At 51.3% G+C, this 23,367-nt stretch overlaps 1 protein-coding gene across 2 annotated transcripts in view; it reads right to left on the bottom strand.

Moving 5' to 3' along the window:
• Window positions 1–23,367, bottom strand: part of SLC24A4 (solute carrier family 24 member 4) — a 173,427-nt gene that overhangs the window by 36,492 nt on the left and 113,568 nt on the right. Inside the window, exons 3-12 of one of the 2 annotated variants that reach the window (XM_029237446.1) lie at window positions 20,630–20,706; window positions 16,550–16,624; window positions 15,206–15,290; window positions 14,573–14,676; window positions 13,678–13,752; window positions 10,869–10,894; window positions 9,223–9,276; window positions 7,463–7,602; window positions 3,156–3,325; window positions 84–276 (exon numbers count right to left, since the gene is read on the bottom strand). In XM_029237446.1, the coding sequence (XP_029093279.1) occupies window positions 84–276; window positions 3,156–3,325; window positions 7,463–7,602; window positions 9,223–9,276; window positions 10,869–10,894; window positions 13,678–13,752; window positions 14,573–14,676; window positions 15,206–15,290; window positions 16,550–16,624; window positions 20,630–20,706 (999 nt within the window). The remainder of the gene's footprint in view (window positions 1–83; window positions 277–3,155; window positions 3,326–7,462; window positions 7,603–9,222; window positions 9,277–10,868; window positions 10,895–13,677; window positions 13,753–14,572; window positions 14,677–15,205; window positions 15,291–16,549; window positions 16,625–20,629; window positions 20,707–23,367) is intronic. The other variant, XM_029237447.1, reaches the window with a different exon arrangement.

Below are 23,367 nucleotides of genomic sequence, written 5' to 3'. Positions count from 1 at the left end.
ACTCTCCATCCTGAAGACCCGGGGTTGGACCCTCGGAGCCCCCAGCAGTGTAGCCCGGGAGCCCCCCCCGCCCCCGAACTCACCGGGCATGGAGAAGGGGGACAGGAAAGCGGCCTCGACCAGCTCTGGCTCTGGGGGTGGCGGCGGCTGCTCCCGCTCCTGTTGCAGCGCTGCAGGGTTTTCCACAGGAATGTTCCCGTTCTCGATGCTCTCGTGTCTCCCGTTCTGAAGTGGCTTGCTGCTCACACCGTTTGCCGAGTTGATCAGCCTCTGCCTCTGTGTGGACAGGAGGCAAGACAGACACCCAGGCGTGTGACAAAGTGTCGCCCTGTTGCTTTGTTCCTCCCATGTGGCGGCCCTTAAGGGTTTCGAGAACGACGCCCCTGGAGATGGGTTTGCCTGAAAAATGGCCCAGGGACTTTGGAATCCAGCTAAGTTTGCTCATTTCCACTTGGACCAACACCAGCGAGGGTATCAGTCAGAGCCCTGGGCCTCCTCTTCTTAGCGCCAACCTGACAACCCATCCCATGTCACTGGATGACAGCAATCATTCTGCATCCCCCAGTAGATGGTCATAAACCACCTGAAGACAGTCACACAGGAGAGACTTTGCATAGTTTAAAAAAATTTTTTTCCACACAAAAAGTGCATTTATATTATGTGTCCAACAGCCCAGTGATGGTTCACATCAAGATATAGAACATTTCCAGCCCCTCCAAAGACTCCTTTAGGGTCCCCTCTCTCCAGGGGTAACCAAGGTAACTCCATTCTGACTTTTATAAACATCAATTAGTTTTTCCTGAACTTGAGCTTCCTATAAATGGATTCAAAGAGTATATATTATGTCTGGCTTCTCTCACTCAGCTGAATATCTGTGAGGTTCATCCATGTTGCTGCACACAGCAGTCACTTGATATTTTTCAGGGCTGTATAGTAGTCCATCCTGTGAATAACACACAACGTATCCTTTGCTTGTTGATGGGCATTTAGGTTATTTCCCCTTTTTGGTTATCATGAAGAATGCCATGAACATTTGTGTACACATCTTTTTGTGGACATATGCGCTCATTTCTCCTGGGTATTTATCTAGGAGCGGGATTGCTAGGTCATAAGGTAGGTGCAAGTTGAACCATTTTACACTCACACCAACAACGGATTACAATTTCAGTTGCTTCCCATCCTGGTCAACGTTTGATACTGTCAATCCTTTTCATTTTAGCCATTCTGGTGGATGGGCGGTGGTATCTAATGGTGGTTTTAATCTGCATTTCCCTAACAACGAATGATGTTGAGCATCCTGATTGTGTTAGTGGCCATTCGGAAGGCCTCTGCTGTCTAAGTCTTTCGCCACGTGAAATGGGTGTGCTCTGAACCGACCCGTCCCCTTCCCTCCCCCATCTCCTTGTAGCTACTGACCAAGTCTGCCTCCTTTCTACCCAAGCAGAAGCTGACTTTGCTCGCCAAGTCTGTGGGTTTCTACGAAACCAGGGAAACGTAGAGGCCACATTTCAAGAAATCAACAGGTTTTCATGCTCCCAAGAATCTGTTTGCCTTTGCACAGCTCATCTTTGTTTGGCTCCCATTAAAAATATTTATGGGGCTTCCCTGGTGGCGCAGTGGTTGAGAGTCCGCCTGCCGATGCAGGGGACACGGGTTCGTGCCCCGGTCCGGGAAGATCCCACGTGCCGCGGAGCGGCTGGGCCCGTGAGCCATGGCCGCTGAACCTGCGCGTCCTGACTCTGCAACGGGAGAGGCCACGACAGTGAGAGGCCCTCGTACCACAAAAAAATAAAAAATTTAAAAAAAATTTATGGATCAGCTTTAGGTCTTGTGGGTAACGATCATCACTCATGGACACATATATCCTTCCCAGTTACTTCAGCAAGAGACCAAGAGTCAGTAAACATGTCCCCAAGGCAATACTCCACAACTGTGTGCCTAACACTTATCCTTGTGGTTAATGGAAGCAAAAGGAGGGGGGAAAAAGTCATTATTACTTAAAATGGAGGCATGTTATTTTTCCAAAAGAAAGAGGAATTGACCATTAACTGCCTTCATGTTGGTTTTAGGCAGGGACTCCTAAATCATGAAGTCTAGGGTTGAGTGGAAATTTAAAACTTTTTTTCCTGCACGTGTGTCCACAACATTTAGCCCACCAAAAAGAGCAAAGTGATCTACATCTGAGACTCAGGGTCAGACATGGAGGCATAATATTTTGCTCCCAAAAAAGAGTGAAATGAAAGGTCATCCTTATTAAAAACAAAACAAAAACAAACAAACAAAACCCCCAAACAGCTGTGCAAGGGCAGAATTGTAAGGAGGTGGGACGTGACTCAGTAGGAACATGAATGGTAACAATGGGAGGGGGTCACGACTCGAGCTTAATAGGAATCAATAGAGAATTATACTTGAAAAAAAATCTACAGCTATGAGGTTGCATTAAAAGAGGCATAGGCTGGGCTTCCCTGGTGGCGCAGTGGTTGAGAGTGTGCCTGCCGATGCAGGCGACACGGGTTTGCGCCCCGGTCCGGGAAGATCCCACATGCCGCGGAGCGGCCGGGCCCATGAGCCATGGCCGCTGAGCCTGCGCGTCCGGAGCCTGTGCTCCGCAACGGGAGAGGCCACAACAGTGAGAGGCCCGCGTACCGCAAAAAAAAAAAAAAAAAAAAAAAAAAAAAGAGGCATAGGTTACAACACAAAGGAGGTGACGGATCCACATGCTGAGAGAGACAAACCAGAAGGTTTCTATAGGTTTCTCAGTTTCCTTCTAGAGTTGCTCTACTCATAGAGAACAGGTGTGTATTCATTCTTTTTTTGCCCTGAATAACAGTTAAAATAAACAATCCATACTTCAGACGAGCCTTTCTCCAATTAGTTTTACTCTAGTACTTGACAAAATACTTAGCAGAACATGGCAGGCATGGTGTTTGATTGCTACCTGCCTTAAAATCCTTCCCGATAAGACCATTTGCTGCCTGTGCGTGAGGTTTGGGCTTCCTTCCTTCAACAGGTGCGGTGATAAATGCCAGCCTGGCAGAGGACACCCCAGGCCCAACACCAGAAAGTGTGCTGACAAGCCAGGGCCTCCTCATACTGCCAGAACCCATCCGAGGCCACTCGCTCTCATGGTCTCATGGTCCTTGAAGCAAACTCACCTCGTTAATTATGATCCTGCTGGCCATGCGCAGACGAGTCCTGGGCCCAAACTTATTGGTGATCATTACGCGTAAGCCTGCTTCTGGGAAGGTGAACTTGGGAGGGCTGGAGCTCATGACCTCATCCACCATCACCACTGGGTTTTTGCTGTACCGCGGCTCCTCCTTCACTATATTGAGCACAAAGCCATGATTAGTGCTGAGATCCCCCGGGGCCAAACCCAAGGGCTGGGGCGACTGACTTCCCCTCTCGGTGCAGACTTCTTGGGCTATGGTCTCAGCAACTGGTAGCCGCCTGGAAGCCTGGCTGCAGCTCATCCCCTTAGTCAAGTGGGCCACTGGGTCTGAACCGCCTGCAAGCACTGGACAGAACCCCAAAGTCCCCCTGTTACAGGACCACTCCCCCATCTCCACTGCCAGCCCCTCCGCCAATCGATGCCCCTCTCTTCTGGGGCCCAGTCTTGGCTAATTGCAAGGGTCTTTCAGTTCGTCATCTAAGCCTCACAGGGCAGCCCGCCTACAAAGTGGACAGGATTCCTGCCACCTCTCACCCCTGACTCTGAGAGGATCTTTCTTTCCCACTGTTTACAGAGGCTCAGACAAAACTTTACAAATTGACAAGGGCCCCCTGGAATGGAAAATGCTGGGAGGCACCAGACAGCACCGGCTCTAAACTTCCCATGAGGCCACCTGCTCTGTCTTAGAGGAACCATCGCCACCTGGCACAAAAGGATGCTTCCAAATTTGTTCTCCATGAGGTAGGCAGTGAGGTCAAAGATCTGGCTCACACGCCCTGGGCGAGGCAACTGAGACCCAGGAGAAGCCTGCTTGCGGGGGGTGCACGGAGAGCTGCTGGCCGAGCCCAGTGTCTCCAGTAAAACCAGCACCCTCCAGCAGGGAGGCCACTCTCTCTGACCCTTTGCTTCCACTCATGAGGCTGAAGAACCAATCTCCCCAGTGCCCAGACCTGCCCTGCCGCCTTCCCAAACATGCTCCAAGCTCGAGTCCTGGGGGGTTTGACATTTAATTCCAGAGCCCCAGAGGGTCCAGAAACAGAAGCACTCCAGAACACAGCACACAGAAGCAGCGGGGCTTTCCCCTCCAAGGGGCTATCAAGGCGGATATGCCCATCCGTCTCCACGGGTCACCGGCTCGCGGTGAGTGTCCTTCCTGGATAACAGGGTAACCAGGAGTAGTCGAGAGCAAACCTAAGCAAGAGTTAATGGCACAAACACGAACAAATGCACACCAGCCACACACACCCTCACCAAAGAGGCAGCAAGGCTCAGCAGACAGGAGGCGTGTGGTTAGAACCAAAGCCAGGAGGACCATGCATTTTTCCGGAGACAGACACTAACCTCCAACAAGGCGTGCGTTGGACTCACGGATTTTGTTTTGTAAATGCATGTGTTACGGCTTGGATGAAAGCAGCTTACTTACAATTTAGAAGAGGAGAAGAGTTAAGGAGACAAAGGCCAACAGAGATTGCCAGAGGTGATTAGCGTGTGGTGGACACCGGGGAGTCTGGGGCAGCGTTCTCGATGGTGGCCCAGATGCCAGGGGGTTGGTTATGTGAAGGAGGGTGTTAGTAGAGGGGCTTCGATGCTCGGGGCCTCTGGCCTTCTGGAGGGCCCCCTCTCCTGGCTCGGTCCCACTCTGAGGATCGGGGAGCCCCCGTGCCCGCTGCCCCGCCCTGCTGCAGGAGAGCTGGACTCCTTCCCTCCTCTGCAGCCTGCACCTCAGAGGGAGGGGAAACCAGCAGAACAGCCGCAGGCTCCGTGGGTAGAACCAGCCCTACCGTGGGCACCACCTGGGGGAACAGACGAGCTCAGGAAGAGGGAAGAGCCATGATACCTGACTCCTCAGGCGCCTCGTCCTGGCACCGGCCCAGCAGGGAACCCAACCAGGTACAGCATGTTTCTCCGGCAGTTCAGCCTAAGGCCAGGTATCCTTCCCTCTCTCCCTGCTCCAAGCCAAAGTTGTGTCTAAGGCCAGGGCGGCTTGGAAAGGATCCAGAGTGAGCCCAGCCAGCAGTCAAGATGGCCTTGGTTGTCAGGCCGTGTTCAAGGCCACCTGACAGCCAACAAGGAGAGTCCGGACCCCCAGCCGTGACAGGACACGAAGGCGTGCCTTCCCGCCTTTGCCCTCGTCACCTTTTCTTGGTGTATCGTGCTCTGCTTTCTTGAGCTGAACTGAAGTGTGATGTAAAAAACGTGTAAAACTTGTAGGGAGAGAAAACCCCAAACAACCGTACGCAGAACAAAGTTGGAGGATGCTACTCCCCTCGAGAGAAAACTGGCTCGAGCTGACTTGGTGAGCGGAACTGTAGGACCTTTAAGAACATTTAAGTACATAAAGGTATTTAATAGAAGTGGGGGTAAAAAGGCAGTGTGTCCTCTCCTGTCAAGAGGTTGGGTTAAAAATGTCTGATTTTACATATATGGGGAAATACCAAAGCTGATACCAGCAAAGCCAGGGGTGTGCGTGTGCGTGTTTTCCTGAAATAATTTAGTAGCCAGCAATCTTTGACAACCCTGGATGGGGCAGTCTACACGACCTGCCTGAAGGCTGAGCACCAGGGGAGAGAAGCTCCGAGTTGGAAAGATTCTGTGGCAGCACCGTGAGAAAAGGCAAAGCCCCGAAGCCCCGGTCTCCTCAGGCCCGGCCCCATCCCCCTGGGGTGGTACAGGCACTCCTTCTTCCTGCCCCTGTCAGTCTGTCTGCTTCTAGGGGACAGTGCCCTGCACACGGCCCTCTGGGAGGGAAGGGGCATCCACCAACTGGGGCTGTATCTCTGGGTTTCCCACCTCTCCAGTTCCAGGCCTGCGTCCCCCCAACCCCCCAAATCTTTTCCTCCTCGGCCTTTATCTAAGCGCATTCACCCTGATAAGAGCTGGAGGGAAACCTATCTTCGCACCTTTCCCTGTGCCTGGGGGCAATCCTGTGTCTAATCTTCCAGTTTTTTAGAAACTGCCCTGGGCTTCGAAATTTGGGGAAAAGCAATAAACTTGTGGGAAACCCTCACCCTCTGCAGGCCTCCTCTCTCACCCCGCCCACCCGCGGGTAGGCCTCGGCAGCCAGGCTGTAGCCTTGGCTGCACTCACACCTTCTCCCCACCAGCCTCCCTCCTTCCACGTGGAGAAATCCACCCCTCACTCAGCACCCACGACAGGTGCTTTCCTACTGGGGGTTACCTGGGACAGGACAGAGCATGCTTGCCCAGAACGCACATGCGGGGAGCTCCTACCCTGACCCACCCCAGGGTGGAGGCTGGGGAGAGGGCCTCGGAATATAGATTTCGGCCTCCACGTGTCCCAGACACTGGCAAACAGTCCGCTCTGAGACATCAGTGACACCACAAAGGAATTAAAGTTACCTGAAAGAGGGGGTGACTTGCCCAAGGCCATGAGGGACAAAGGAGAAATACTCCTCGGGTAGCTGGTCCAAGGGGCTCTGTCCTGGTTAAAGGAGGCCTCTAGCAACACTGTGGGTGGAACTCAACAATGTCAGCTTAAGCTGGTTTTTTCCAGATCTTAACTCCAAGAATCTATTCAGGCCTTAACACAGGTCTTGGATGGGAAAGAGTGTGAACTCTCTCGCCTTCCTGGCAGCTGTCCCCACAGATGGAGTCCCCTGGTAACTGGCTGGATTAAGAGTTGAGGACAAGGTTTCCAAGGCAGGAGCTGGTCGGGCCCAGACATTTGGGGAAGCTGACAGACACGGGCTGGCTCCGGAGGCCCAGAACCCCCGGACAAGGGGCCAAAGAGAAGCTGAGGAGGCCAGACCACAGTCCCCAGGGGAAGGGGCTCCCACCAGGGCTCTCGGGGGTGGGTCTGGAAGTCCTCGAAGCTCCGTGGCACCCTTCCCGGCCTTGCTGTCCATCTCGGCAAGGGGCCAGTGGTCTCTCTAGAACAGAGCTCTCCAGAACTGCGCCTGGCATTTGAGAAACCACAGGGAGACGGGAGCCTGCTCTGCCTTCCCAAGTCCTCAGCTTCCTGTCACTGGTCTTTGACATGGGTCAGAGATGTAATTCACTGCATTTCAGGAAAGCCAAGCAGGGCTTGAGACTGCCTCGGGAGGCTTGGGGCGATCCCCGAGGACGTGACCGCGGACTCGTGATTCATCCTTCTCCCATCTAAGTAAACGCCCACCTGAGCCACACCTCCTAAATGACGCGCCCTCCTCATTTAGGGTCCCGTGGCCAAGGGGAAGAGTGACAATTCAGAGGGAGCGTGTGTATGCACGGAAGAGAAGGGGAGAGTACTTTCAATGACATGGCTTGCCTGCTCCTGTCTGCTCAGCCTTACCTTGCCCCAGCAATGGCATGGAAGGGTCATCAGAGCTACTATCACAGTAATTACCATCCTCCAGCTCACTGTTGACCGTGTTGCCATTTGCAATGGTCTTTTGTTTGACTGTGAAAAAGGCCTGCATCTTCACATTGTACCTGCAAGTCAGTTAAGGCGGGAGGTCAGAGCTGCGGGATAGACTGGGCAGGGCCCTCCCCCACCTCCTTCCCCTGTGCACCTGCAGTGAGCATGGCCCTGGGGGAGCTGGTGGGGGGCTGAGGCTTTTCAACCCAGCTGACAGAGGCTCCTGACAGGAACCTTGGGATGATGTGCAGTCGCAGGGGGCCTGCTCCTCCTGAGCGGGCCTCCTGGGGCCATAGGAGACCTTCAGCCCAAGAAAATGACTGACGCCTACCTCTGCGTGCTATAAACCTGTCCTGACAAAAGAAGTTCAGCCCAGCCTCGGAACAGGCTCAAAGCAGGTGTTCCCAGGCCTGGCTGGCCTTGCTCCCGTGGGCTGCCTGGGGGCCCTTCCCTGTACCATCCCAGCCAGCGCTGCTGCCCACACCGAAAACAGACTCCATCCCAGACCCCAGGCTGGCGGCCCCACTGCAAGGCACTCAGAGAGGAGATGGTTTAAGGACCATTCTCTTGCAGTCTGACAGCTTATCACCCATTTTTATAAAACATTATAAACGTTTTAGGTCAACGGGGGATTCAGAGCGTCGTAAACCTCAGTGGTGTTTTCCTTTTTAATTACCTGCGGAGGTGTGAGGAGAAACTTACAAACTTGAATGTGGCTCAGCTCGTGGGTAGCCTTTTTTTTTCTTTTAATTGTAGAAAAATACATACCACATAAAATTTGCCATTTTAACTATTTTCCATTTTTAAGTGCACAATTCAGTGGTAGTAATTACATCCGTAAGGCTGTGCAACCATCACCACTATCTAGTTCCCAAATTTTTAGTATCCCGAACAGAACTCTGTTCCCATTCACCATGAGTCATTAATTACTCCCTCGCCCAAGCACCTGGTAATCAATCTCTAATTTGCTGCCTGCCTCTAGGAATCTGCGTCTCCTCAGCACCTCACATAAGTGGAACCGCACAGTATTTGTCCTTTTGTGACTGGATCCCTTTCACTCGGTATAATGTTCTCAAGGTTCGTCCACATTTGTGGCATGAGTCAGAATTTCCTTCCCTTTTTATGGCTGAATGTTAATTCATCATGGGTAGTTCTGAGATGATTCTGACCTGGGCAGCTTCTGGAGGGCCTCAGGGTACACAAGCCTGGCGTCGAGGTCTGCTTTAAACTACAAGCGGTGCCCGGTGCAGCTGCGCAAGGTGGCAGCCCCGAGGGGTGGCATTTTATGAAGTCTGACAAAATGGAGGTGCCCGGCGCTTTCAAAAGAGTGGCATTAAATTATCAGGCAATTTATAGAGTCAGCACAAACGAGCGGTCCCCCTGCGGCACGGGCCAGGGGTGTGGACCGGGCTGGGAGAGAGATCCCCACTTGTTATTTGTTTTGGGGAGGGGCCTCAACCTCCCCCCAACCAGCCAGCCACCTACCCCGGCCCAAGTGCAGACAGCATCCTAACACAGAGGCTGACTATCTCTCTCCCACTCTGGCTGCCCCAGCAGGGTGTCCCCCGGAGAACTGGGGGGGCCAGAAGTGACCGCAAGGGCTGAAGGAGGTTTTCTTCCTGCTCGGACAAAAGGCTACAGCAGGATGTGAAACCAGGGGTGAGACAGCCCAGAAGAGGAGAAAGGGCACTTACTTCATGATCAGAATGTAAAACACGTACAAGATGATGAGCACCAGGCCTTCCCACCTCAAAGACAGAAAGGAGACTGGTTAGAGCCAGGAGGCCCGCGGCGCTGAAGGCTGGGAGTGACCAGCGCGGCGGGCGGAGCAGGGTGCGTGGTCCTCTCACCTTCCTTGACCCAGCGCCCGGCCCAGGACCCAGGCATGCGGGCGAGCCACCCAGCCCCCAGCCGTCCTGCAGTCTGAAGCTCGCTTGGTAACAGAGAAGGCTGAGGGTGGGGCCTTCTCAACTACAGGGGGTCTCATCTACACGGCTCAGGAGGAGTGCCCCCAGCTACCTAGAAAAAGGAGGGCCCAGGGCTACCTCATCCCAGACTCAGGGAGGGGAGTAGCCTGGAGTCATGATGCTAAGAGCCCCTATGGTCACCCGAGATTCTGGCCAGCGACAGGAGAAGCTGTGGGTGCAGGTGGGAAGGGACCCTAAGAACTGCCTGAAGAGATGGGCCAGTCACAGGAGCCTCTTGGGCCAAACACAGGGGCTGGGCTGGGTGGGGGTCTTTCTGGGGTGCACTCTTATCGCCGTCCTGCAGAACCAGTGTTCAACCCCACACATGGTGGGGATTTTTGTAGCTCAGAACACAAGCCTCTGAGGAGTCACACAGCTTAATTTGTTGGGTCATCTGACAAGTGTGTCCTGAAGACCTACTATGTGCCTGACATGAGCTACAGTCACCTTGGGGAGCTCTTCCTCTGCTAGCCCACAGTCCAGCAGAGCCACAAAGGGGTCTGTAGATGACCCGACCACCCCCTCAAAACTCCACCTGCAGATGAGGGAAAGGAGACCCAGAAAGGGAGAGACTTCTTGGCTCACACGGTGGGTGAGGACCCAGAACCAGGATGCTCTGGGCCCATAGCACGCAGCCGCTCGCATCAGTTCTCCTGAATCTATGCCCAACAAATAACCACATACAGGGTGCAGATCTGAATCATGGTCAATGAAGAGAGCCGTTTTTATGGCTTATGGATGTAAGATACATTCATGCCCTATAAATTAGAGTGGCAATATCAACCTCTTTAGAAGTTTGTGCTTTATGTATCTTGATTAAGAAATCACTTCCTACCTCCATATCATAAAGATGAGTCCCTATATTCTATCCTAAATTGTTTTAATTTTGCTTTTCACAGCGAGATCTTTAATCCTTCTGGGATTTACTCTTGTATAAGGTGTGAGGGAAGGAGCTGATGCTATTTTATTCTATATGAATTCCTCGTTTTTGTAGTATGAGGACCACTCCCGCCTCCCCCAACTTAGTACCTTGTCATGATTCCTGTCGTATCCCCCAGCCCAGAACTGGGCCCATTACTGGGTTCTCAGTTCCATATTGGCCTATGCTTATCCCTGTGCAAAACACCATACTGTTTTCATTATTTTAGCTTTATAATATATCTTGATATGTGGCAGGGTGGGAATACTAAGGGAAACAATTTTTTGCCACTTTGAAAGAATAAAGGCATGACTGCTTAGAATGATACCCTTTTTACTTTCACAAGTTCATAAACTTATGTTTGTAAAAATAATTTTAAAAAAGCTTCAATGAACCCGACAAGCAAGGACACTAACAAAAAAGGAACAACGAGAAACAAACTTTAAAAACTTACCACACAATTTCTTCATCATATATGAACTGGAAGGCAAAAGAAACAAAGGGCGGGGCAACAGATTTATTCCAAAAGAAGAACAAACGCAGACCTCTAAGTGCCCAGAACCAACACATAGGCCAGTTATGTGTTTCACAGAAAGCTGGCTCTTCTCTCCATGTCTGGGTTTCTCAAACATAGAAGGTGACCTTTCCTTAGTGGAAACCTTGGTCAGTAGATGCTGCAGTGTGAGGTCTAGGGTGGGTCTCCAAAGAGAACTGGCCTGTGCTACCAACAGTCCAAGTAGCCACTGGGGCCAACCTGGCAGGGGTCTGCCCTCATTAATGGAACAGAGTTGCTGAAATCAAGACTCTTAAAAACTGAAAAGGCATCTCTGTATGTATGTATGTATGTATGTTTGTGTCTATCTACCTACTTACCTATCTATGTATCATCTATCTACCTACCTATCTATCTATCTATCTATCGATCGATCAATCTGTGGTACCTCTGTGTGTGTGGGCGGGGAGGAAGGGGTGTCGTTTTTTAAAAAATAAAGAGTAACCCCTTTGGAAACTCTGAGGGCAAAGGACCCATTTGTACCATTTGAAAGGAGGCCAGGGGTGATGGTGGGGATGCCGTGGCTTCCTAAGAGGGCACTGACATTGCCCAACAATTCCACTCAGCATTGCCTACGTGGGACACGGATGAATGATGCTTCCGTGGTCCAGGGGAGGAGTCCTGTGACCGCCCCAGCCAGGCCCAGTGCGCACAGGAAGGTGGAGGGGCAGTGCCCACCAATCTGATCTTGGAGACACGGGATGCCAGGAGAGACCAGGGGGATGTTGTCTGGACTTGGGCCCATTGTACCCCTCTCCTGGCTGTCATGGCAGGCAGCACACACAGAATCTGCTTTGGGAAGTCACTTCAGAGAGGGTCCTCCTGGCTGGGCATTGCTGTGAGGCTCCCCAAACTCAAGCCTCTGAGGAAGAGGCACTCAATAGAGGGGAGCTCAGTGCCACCACCTGGGAAACCTGGGGGACATTTATGGGGATAGTTTCAGCTTTTATAACCCAATGGAGGGCTACTGGCATTTAGAGGCAGTGAAGGCCCGGGGTGCTAGTCAGCCTAGAGCATATGAAATGGTTCTACCAGAGGAGTTCTTCCGTAGTTGGCACACGTCTTAAATGTCCTGCTAGATATTTAGGCAAGCAGAAAAAAAAAATGACCTGCGCCTCAAAATTAATTCCATTTTGCAAATCAAAGTATTCTTACATGGTTTTAATAAATACTTAATTTTCTAGCAAGTTAACTGTCATGCAAATGGAGGGATGATTGTACTTGGCTCTGTTTAGGATTTTATCAGGAGTCATTCATAATTTTGGAAAATCACATCATCAAGGTCGGCACCACTCACGGGGTTGCCAGCCCAGCATACCAGCCTCAGTCTGCACTGGTAGCTGTAGGGCCTGGAGATTTCCCATATGGGGGCAACGGATCACCTCATTCAGCATTCTAGCACCTTCATGCCCAAACATTTACACATTGAAAGATGTATTCTTTTAGTATGAATTACTTTTATTTGTCCTTTATGGTATAGTTTGGGCATTATATTGATTTTGTAAAATTGTGTACAGGTAAATAGTTTTATCTATAACTTTCATTTTTGGGGGGTGTGGTGGGCAGCCTCTCAGGTGCCCCGATGATCCCACTGTCTGATCTTCATGCTCGTCTGTGTGCACGGCCTGAACTTAGGGATTTGCTCGTAACAGAATATGGCAACAGTGATGGGCTGTCACTTCCGAGATTCGGTTGCAAGCAGACTGTGGCTTTCAGCTTGGTGCCTCCTCGCCCCTGCTGGGAGGGAAACCCGTCCCCATGCTGAGAGCTGCACTGTGGAACAGCTCGAGGCCGGCCTGAAGCCTAGCGAGTGATCCTGAAAGCAGATCGTTGCCCACGGGAGCCTTGACATCACTATACCCTGGCTGACACCCGTGAGCCAGAGGGCTCGGCTAAGCCACTCCCAGATTTGATGCATAGAAAATGGAAGCAAGAAACGTTTGCTGTTTTAAACTGCTGAGCGTTAAGGGAAATTTGTTACACAGCAACAGATAACTAATACAAGGGTCATGATTATCAAATCCAGTTGGCTCTAGATGTTCTTACGTTGAGAACTGTCACTCTAGGGCACGCTCCATACTCTGAAATCTGGGCATGCCATGTGCATCTGCCCTCGTGAAAATGACCTGCCCTCATGCCGCCACTTTAAAGCTCCTTTTGGATGGAAGCTGTTCCCCTGTGGATGGCAGTAACCTGTGTCATGGGCTGTGTCACTGTCATGTACCACGATGTACCCGAGCCCTCAGGGATCCCTGTTTCAGTCCCTCTGCCTTTTCTGCCCATATCCTTGCTCCCAGCTGCCAACCCTGATTGCTCCCAGCTGGCCTCTTCCCTGCTCCGTGGTAAGGTGGGAAAGCAGAAACTCCGCTCTTTAGTAAATGGGCTCTAAGTGAGGATCTGAAGGCCTCTGAGGACCATGTGCTTGAGCTTAACTGCATCAACCGTATGATGCCTTCTTTAGCTTTTTCAAGGCCTTTGTGCCCTCAGGGTGGTACCTGGATGTGATGGGTAAGCAAAGCATCAGGTATGAGATTTTCGGGACAGGGAGGCACGGTGGAGGGAGACTGGTCAACATGACTGCAATGAGTGGCCAGCACACCCCAGGGTAGGGGCGCCGTGGGTTCTCTGTTTCTAGTGCCAGGGACAGAAGTGGGCAGGGCCCCGGTGCCTTCGCAGGGGCGGGGGGTAGAGCGGGGGGAAGGTAACTCACGGCAATGAGCACAACGACAGAGAGGGTGTAGTACACAGAGTCTCGGCACACGGCCCACCACGTCAGACGGATGACCTGCTGAGCAAAGGGACATCAGCTGTTACTGGCTGGGGAGATGGGGTACGGGGGCCGGGGGACACTGCTGGGGGGCTCCCACCACCCCCAGACCCCTGCAGGTGCAGACACATGTCCACGGAGCTCATCTTAACTGTGCCACCAGAACCACATCTTGTCTGGCCATTCAAGGCCACCCTGTGCTCTTTGTCACATTTGGGGATGGAATGATACCACATCATGTTCCTAAATGATGGCAAAGCTGCCCCCTGTTCCTCCAAGGTGACCACATGGCATGTTCCTCAGCAGAAGCCATGTGTCAGGGGGAGAGGCCAGAGGCACTCACTCTTCCCTCCGATGTTCGAACCTTCCGGGGGTGATCGGCTGCCTACCTCTACCTCCCTTGGCCGGGCGGGGCCTACCCTTGAGCCTGACTCTCTGAGATTGAGTCTAATGTCTCCCTGGGGCTCTGAGGACCAGGAAGATGCGATGGGGTTTCAACAACAAGCCAGCTTTGTGCGTCCTGTGGGGAGGCCGAAGGCGGGACCCAAATATGTGCAAAGTCTAGCTCAGGGTCAGAGTTACAGGAGACGCCTCTTAAATATTTACTGCTGTTGAATGAACGCTCCCCCCCTTGGACCAGCCATGGAGCTGATGCTCTTTCTGCTCTCAGACCCACCGGTGGAAGGAAGGAAGGACAGCCCTGCTACACGTGAGGAAGCAGGCTCGCAGAGGAAACCGTTTCTGACAGCCACAGCACCTACGGGCTCGGCTAGGGCTGGGCCTTGGGTCTCCCCGCGCTGTCCCTATGTCATTTCGTACGGAGAGAGAGACCACTGACCTGCCCTGCGGATAATCCACAAACTCCGATTATACACAGGATGTTGAACACAGCAGAGCCCACGATGGTCCCAACCCCGACATCTCCGTGAGTGATGAACACACCTGGAAAGAGAAAGGCACAAACACTCCTCTGCAAAGCCCAGGCCTTCCCCTTCCTCAGACCCGGGCCAGCTCTGTGTCCCCCACCCCACGAACGGAGGGAAGCTGTTCTTATTATCAGAGAGCACCAGCGACATGGTTGAGGACAACAAAACCAGAGGTGGAGGTGCCCTCAGGGACCGGCTACTCTAATGCTCCCACTTTCTGAACAGCTTTATTAAGATGTAACTCACATGTCATAAAATTCACCCATATAATTCAGTGTTTTCTGGTCCAGTCACAGAATTATACAGTCATCACCACAATCTAATTTTAGAACGTTCCCTTCACCCCCAAAAGAAACCCCATACCTGTTAGTACCCCACTCCACCTCACACCCCTGGGAACCACTAATTCACTTTCTATCTCTCTAGTTCTCCCATTTTACGGATGAGAAAACTGAGACTCAGAGCTGACAAATGCCCACACTAGTCTGGACACCAAACCTGGGCTCTCTCTGCATCCTGTGTCTTGGGGCGACGGGACTTCTTACCAATTACAGAGGCAAATAGCTCTGGCGTCGAGCTTCCTGCAGCCATGAAGGTGGCTCCAGCCACATCTTCGCTCAGATGGAGTTTCTGAAACAGAAGCGACCGCAGACCCTCAGGGCTGTAAGGTGGGGGCAGTAAACATGCTAACTGGACACTTGGCAGCCAGGGAGAGCGCAGGGGAGCAGCACGGCAGCTGGTGCGGTGGCCTCTCCTCCCTGCACCTCCTCCACACTGCCAGGCACTCAACCCAGAATTGCCTGTCCCCTTCCCCCATCTGTCCATTTCTGTTCACTCTCTGAGCCCTTAAATAACGTCTCCTTGATGAAGTCTTTCTAAGTGGCTACCACGAGCCAGCCACTCCCCTGGGACAGAGGAGCTGAAACACGAATCACGCAGTGAGGGTCTGAGGTCCATGCGCTTGCCTCCCCACTGGATGACGAGGACGAGGTTGGTCTTTTTCATCTTTGGATGCCTAGCACAGGGTCTGGTGCTCAGCGGGGATTCCACCAGTTTAGCGCCCATCTCCTCTGGTGCTCACACAGACCTCGGGTACCAAGCGGACCTCCACACGTCAGGTTGTGGGATGTGGAGGCCTCGGACACACAGCCTGGCTCCTGCATCCCAGAAGCCCTTCTCAATGGCAGGCCCGACACCTGGCTGCTCACTGAAACAGACCCTCACATCCTGTCCCCAGGGCTGAGCCAGCACGGGACAGGGCTGGAACTGTCAAGGCCCACTCTGCTTGGCAACGCTGTGTTCTGGCCACAAAGGCCCATCCTCTCATCTGGAATGTGGGGCTGGAGGCTTCGGGTGCTCGGGAAAACCACGGAGATTCTGGGTCCGCCTAAATGCCTACTTGAAGGTGCCCACCTGTGGTTCTCAGAAGGCCCCTGGGCAGGCTGGCTCAGGGCAGGGTTTGGCCTCCTCCTGCCCTCACCTCCCAAAGCACTCCTGGGCAGCCTGGGCTCTGAAGCCACTGCGGAATCCAATCGCTGGGCCAGCACAACCTCCCCACTGAGCTTGCTACAGAAGGGGTCCTCGGAAGGGCTGGAGCTCTGGGCTTGATGGAAAATGGGGTGGGGGCCCATCGCTGACCCCAGGAAGAAGCCCGGCCACCTCAGCCCTGCCGCAGAGGAGGTGCTGCAGCGGTTCAGCCACTGAAGCACCTGTGATAGCTTTTAGCCGAATCCAAACCATGCTACATCCTGTCCTGCCCCTCCCTGCCTCTGCCTGGGCCTGCTCCCCGCCCCGGTCCTTCTTGGCCTGGTACCGACACGCCACGTGTCAATCACCCCCAGCCCCTCACCCAGGCTTTTGCCAAAGGGTCCTAAGTCCTTCCCACGTACCTCGCAGATCTTCTCTAGAGATGGAACGAAGAAGTCATCGCACACTATGGCCAAGGCGTAGAACATGTATAGAGCCTGAGAAGGAAATGGGGAGACAGAGAGTGTCAGCCAGAACTCCTGCCACTGATGGGCACGGCCAGGCGTCCATCACCCTCCAAACCAGCCTGCTCGGGCAGAGGCCAGGTGAGCAGAGGGAGGCACAGAGGAAAATTCCAGCACCACAGAGATGTGATTCCTCAGTTCCCTCACTGACAGATGGGGAAACTGAAGCCCAGACAGGAGAAATCACTTGCTGAGCAGTGGAGGGGACTAGAACTCATGCCACAGGGTCCTGTGCTTCTTCTTAAAGAAGCAGCTCTCTCTTCAGCACCACGGTAGGCCCTCAAAAGGCAAGATCCTAATCTTAAGGGCCAAGGGGGAAAGCATTTAAAATTGCCATTTTAAGAGTTTAAAATAACCATCATCCTGATTCCCCCTCATTAGTTTTAGAGAAGGCATCATTTCCTTGTTACTGACTGCCCACCTCCTGCCAAAGTAGACGGTGACGTGAGACCCAGCCTTTTCTCGGACGTGGCTTGATGTCGGTCCAGGTTAAAATCTACAAGCCATTTACACTGGGAGGCTCCTGGAACAGAGTCCAAATTCCAGTGCTAATCCTGGGAATTATCTGCCTTGGGATTTTGGATAAGTCACACCTCTAGGTCTCAGTTTCTTCTGTTTGATGACAGAGGAAGAACAGATGGGTAGTTTTTAGACGGTTTTATCTACAGAACTCTTCCCTGACCTGTCCACCCAACATGGCTCTACTGAGCTCATCTTATGTGCCAGGGACTATTCTAGCCATTAGGGATAGGTGGCGAGGATGCCAGGAAAAGCCTCTGCCTCTTTGTGGGGGACGAGCAGATAGGCAAATGAAGTATCTGTAACTGCCAGGAAACAGCAAGTGCAAAGGTCCTGAGGCAGGAGCATGTTTGATGCATTTGAGGAACAGCAAGGTCACTGGTGCAGGTAGAACAGAGTGAGAATAAGGTGGAAAATAAAGAATGTGACGCTGGAGGGAGAGGCAAGGAGCAGGACCTATGGAAAGGAGATGGGATTTTACCCTAGGCTCTGGTGGAAACCATTTCTTCCCCAAAGAAAAAGTGACATGAATGCCCTATTCACAAAAGAGGGAAAGGCTGGGCTGCTTCAGCTAAAACAGCGTGATATTATGACAACTTTACAATTAATTAACTGTGACTGAAGTAGAAGATGTATCAACTGTAACCAAAGCATCTGAGGCACATGTCTCCTGGAGTAGACATCTACTCTACTGGAGTCCAGGTGTGGCTTTCGCTGAATTTGACACATTATCTTTTGGTGGCGGGGGGAAGGAAAAAGGAAACAAATACTGGGGGTGTGGGTAAAGTGGACAGAGAGAGGTGGGAGAGACCCTGCTACAAAGCTTAGGATACCGACTTGAATTCACACCCTCGGAAGTTCCCCCCAACAGCACCTCCCAGGCAAAGGCTGTCCCGTGAGGCTGAAGGGCCTCTGGCTCCCCTGACGCTTCAGAAACACTGGAGAGAAAAGGGGGCCAAGATGGCACCACTGTTTCCTTCACTTGGGACAGAAGTTCTGAGAAGCTTCTTAGTGCTACAGACAAAAACTGGCTCTAAAGCTCCAGCCTTTTCTTGCTCTAAAGAAGGGCTCAGCAAACTTTTTCTTAAAGGGTCAGATAGTAAATATTTGAGTCCTCGCAGGCCACACAGTCTGCCTTGACTCTGGTGCTGTAGAAGATTAGCCATGGAATGGCTGTGGTTGCATTCCAATAAAACTTTATTTATAAAAACAGGAGGTAGGCTAGATTTGGTTCTCCAGACATAGTTGGGTAATGCCTGGCCTAAAAGGTTCCTGCCTGGTGGAGCAGTGGTTAAGAATCCACCTGCCAGGGCTTCCCTGGTGGTGCAGTGGTTGAGAGTCCGCCTGCCGATGCAGGGGACACGGGTTCGTGCCCCGGTCCGGGAAGATCCCACATGCCGCGGAGCGGCTAGGCCCTTGAGCCATGGCCGCTGAGCCTGCGCGTCCGGAGTCTGTGCTCTGCAATGGGAGAGGCCACAACAGTGAGAGGCCCGCGTACCGCAAAATAAAGTAAAATAAAATAAAAAAGAATCCACCTGCCAATGCAGGGGACACGGGTTCAAGCCCTGGTCCGGAAGGATCCCACATGCCGCGGAGCAATGAAGCCCGTGCACCACAACTACTGAGCCTGCGCTCTAGAGCCCGTGAGCCACAGCTACTGAGCCCGCACGCCACAACTACTGAAGCCCACGCGCCTAGAGCCCATGCTCCGCGACAAAAGAAGCCACCGCTGGGCTTCCCTGGTGGCGCAGTGGTTGAGAATCCTCCTGCCAATGCAGGGGACATGGATTCAAGCCCTGGTCCGGAAGGATCCCACACGCCGCGGAGCAACGAAGCCCGTGCGCCACAACTACTGAGCCTGCACTGTAGAGCCTGCGAGCCACAGCTACTGAGCCCACGTGCCACAACTACTGAAGCCCACGCACCTAGAGCCTGTGCTCCACAACAAAGAGAAGCCACCACAACGAGAAGCCCGCGCACCGCAACTCAGCGTAGCCCCCACTCACTGCAACTAGACAAAGCCCGAGCGCAGCAACAAAGACCCAATGCAGCCAAAAATAAATAAATAAAATTAATTTATTAAAAAAAAAAAAAAGAGAAGCCACTGCAATGAGAAGCCTGCACACGGCAAGGAAGAGTAGCCCCTGTTCGCCTCAACTAGAGAAAGCCCATGCACAGCAATGAAGACCCAACACAGTCAAGTAAATAAATAAATTTTTAAAAAAATTTAAAAAAAAAAGATTCCTTCAAAATTCCTGAGGTCCTCTCAGATTCAGGAAAAAAAGCTTCGTCAAGACTTTGATGAGGCAGAGGGACAGAACTACGGGACTAATTCGCCAAACCCACACCCCCTCAGTGAAAGGAGAGGGCATGGGAAAGCCAGAGATACTAGGAAGATAATAACTCTATTAGAGAAATAATACACAGGTCTGTCACTCAGAATTTGCCCACAACCTTCATTTTCACTAGTGGTTTATCCTGTTAATTAAAACTTCACTCATACATTATTCTCAGCTGGCAACTCTCTATGTGAGAATCCCAGCTTTCACTTGCTTAATTATCTCTTGCAGAGACGAATACTGTGTTGGGTTTAAATATGTAAGCAGATGGTGCTGGGTGGTCAGGGAACCACATCAGGAGGAACATTTGCTGTGATTGATGCGAAGTAGAAAATTAAACCCTGAGCACTTTCATTTCCCTGCAGTAAACAATGGGGCTGGCAAACTTTGCCTACAAAGGGACAGACAGTAAAGTTTTTTGGCTTTGTGGATCACGGAGTCTCCGACACAGCTACTCAGCTCTGCTAGTGAAGCATAAAAGCAGCCACAGATGATACAGAAAAGCGTGAGAATGGCTGTGTTCCAATAAAACTTTATTTACAGACATGGGCAGTGGCTGCGGGCTGTAGTTTGCCTGCAGAGAAGAGCGACTTTTACCTATAATTTAGTTTTGAGCTCACTGTGCCTTTCTGAACTGCTACTTGAACTCCACCACTGGTCATCAGGCTCATCTAACACTGAGGGAAGTTTGAGAAGAAGGGCACCAAAGTCTTAAACTAGTTATGTCAAGGCAGTAAAATGTGAGGGGATCCCGGGGATCATGATAGCAAGTGGGGACAGAGCCCTTATCACGTGCCCTGTGACGTCTGATGGACTTGACCCATGTTCACTTGTATTTATACATCTGGGAAAGATGCTGTCACTCCCATTTTATAAAAGCAGAAAATGAGGCACAAGAAGACGTGAATCCTTGTCTCGGCTCTGGGGCCACTCGCTGTGTGACACTGAACAAATCATTTCCTATCCTTAAGATTTCATTTCTTTGTGGTTAAAACACATCCAGCATCTGTTCTCACAGGGCTCTACAAAGACTGGATGAGATCTTTGACACGCTGTGTTCTGAAGACAGGTTTCACATGCCTGAAGTTTAGGGACATCCCACCCCGAGAGGGCCACTTACACCAAGGATATGTAGCAGGACGGCTCCGTGCTGTCGCTCTTTATTGGAGAACAGGTCTGCGGGGAACTCATGAATCGCTGGAAGACAAGAGGACACGGTAAGGTATTCAATATTAGTTACCAAGGGGTGTCATTTGAGGTCTGGGGGGGGTCGGCCATGGAACTGAAGAGCCCCCCTGGTGTTAGACTACCAGGGGAGAGGCCAGCTACTTCTCTGTCCAGGGCAGACCTGCGCTCTTAGGAAAACATTGCTGGATACGCAATTATCCAGATATTCTAGTACCTTAAAGTTGATCATGTTTTGCATATCCCTTGCAATTAAAAGAAAAGAATGAAACACTTCACACCCACTAGGATGGCTATAAACAAAAAGACAGATAATAACAGGGGTTGGCAAGGATGTGGAGATACTGGAACCCTCATACATTACTCGTGGGAATGCAAAATGGTGCAGTCCCTTTGGAAAACAGTCTGGCAGTTCCTCAAAAGGTTAAACAGAGTTACCATATGACCCAGCAATTCCACTCCCAAGTATCTTCCCAGGAGAAATGAAAACATATGTCCACACAAAACCCACACACGAAATGTTCATAGCAGTATTATTCATAATAACCCAAATGCAGAAAACAACCCAAACAACTACCAACTGATGAGTGGGTAAATAAAGCGTGATATATACATACAAATGGAATATTATTTGGCAATAAGAAGAAATGAAGTACTGACACATGTTACAACATGGAGGAAGCTTGAGGACATTTTGCTAAGTAAAAGAAGCCACTCACAAAAGACTACCTATTGTATGATCTCATTAATATAAAATGTGGAGAACAGGCAAATCCACAGAGATAGAGGTAGATTAATGGTTGCCTAAGGCTGGAGGGTATGGAGTTTGGGAGGTGACAGCTAAAAGGTACAGGGTTTCTTTTTGGGGTAACGAAAATGTTCTAAAAGTGTTTGTGGTGATGCTTGCACAATTCTGAATACTAAGAGCCACTGAATTGTACACTTTAAACAGATGAATTGTATGATATATGAATTACATCTCAATAAAGTTACCAAAAAAAGCATAAAGAAGTCAAAAGTCACCAAAGAAGAAAATCGGGATGGTTCCTTGCTTTGTCAATGGATTCCAACCACATTCCTAGCAGACAGCTTTCCAAGTGGCTTCAACACACACTCGGATCTGTTACAAATACAATCCCTGCCAACGGGCAGGCTGAGGCCAGGGATGGCTGTCCTGCTTGGGAGGGCAGGCTCCAAGGTCACACGGCCAAGTTCAGTACTCTGCTCTAATACTTACAGGCTGGGTCGACAGGGACACGTTCCTTAACCTCTTTGTGCCTCAGTTTCCTCATCGGTAAAACGGTGAGACTAATTTTAATAACGTGCCTTACTGTTACAGCGTGTCAAGCTTGTCGTGGGCTTCAAACCTGCATCCCCCCAGCCCCCCGCCCAGGATTGTGGAATACTCTTCCCTCACCGTCAAGTCAGAACTGAGAAGCAGCTCCATGAAGGGGAGAGGGGAGGCCCATCCCCTTCCGCTAGAGTCGTTTCAGAGCTCAGGGACAGGCAGCCTCTTGCACAGCCCTTCCAGCCTGTCGCAGACCCATCAGGCACTCCTCCCAATCTCTCCTCCTGCCCACAATGGACCTGTCACTCCAGAGGGGGAAGCCAAGATCCCAGAGAGGTCAAGTGACGTTGGCAGGGTCGAGGATGGCAGTGCCGGCACTAGGAAAATCTCCTGTCCCCAGGGAGGGCACTCTTTTAGCAGTGCCACGCAGAGCAGGGGAAATGATCCATGGGCGGCGAGGCTCTAGGTAAGCCTTGGAGGGACACCTGATGCCGAGCGGGAACAAGGGAGGAGGTGAGGACTGACAGCATCCTTGTCCCCTAACCTCTCAGGCCCACTCAGGTGCCAGGTGTGCTTCCACTGGCACAGGTGGCATCTCAGGTCACTGAGTACCATGTCATAGGCCCTTCTTTGGCCCAAGAATGCTTCTGTTATGGGCTCTTGGACCTCAATGTCACTTATAATGGCGGAATAATTCCTTCTCACCGCCCCGCCCCCCATTGGAGATGACCAAAGGTAAGTATTTTATTTTGTGAATGTCATTTTTGCAGGTTCCCCATCAGACACCAAAACACCCCCACGTCCTTGGCACTTCAGCTAGACTGGAAGCTTCTGGAAGGCAGGGATCCACACTGCCCTGCATTGCATTCACAGTGCCTCGGCCAGGCCTGGCACACAGTAGGTTCTCAAGAGACCTTAACATTCAGTTGAATAAACAATGCTAAAATATTAACAAAAATGACAATCGACAATCTACATCATCTCATCCTGTTAGAATGCTTTCGTTACCCTTGCAAACCTCTTAAATGCCTAGAATGATACCTGGTTCAGAGTGGGCACTTGATAAACGCTTAGAAACTTCCAGGACAAAAATCCCTTCTCTGTAAATATAATTTGGCTCTAAGCTCTGAAAGGATGGTTTCTCCCTTAAAACAGAAAACTCTTCTGTTTAAGATGAGATTCTCCCAACAAGACCCAGAAAACATTAGCTCCCCAGACTCCCAGAACATGTTCCCACTTTAAAACAAGCAGCATTTAATGAAACATAGATTCTTTCACTTTTTTCCCCCCTGTAATCAAACTTCTTTAATAGAATTGCTGCTGTCAGTTCAAGGGCATGGGTCTACTTCAAGGCTTGTCGGCTCAGAGATGGAGAATTATAAAGG

Source organism: Monodon monoceros, unplaced genomic scaffold, assembly GCF_005190385.1.
Source record: "Monodon monoceros isolate NGI ecotype Baffin Bay Population unplaced genomic scaffold, NGI_Narwhal_1 Super_Scaffold_21, whole genome shotgun sequence".
Lineage (NCBI taxonomy): Eukaryota > Metazoa > Chordata > Mammalia > Artiodactyla > Monodontidae > Monodon > Monodon monoceros.
This window is presented reverse-complemented; position numbering and strand designations above follow the sequence as displayed.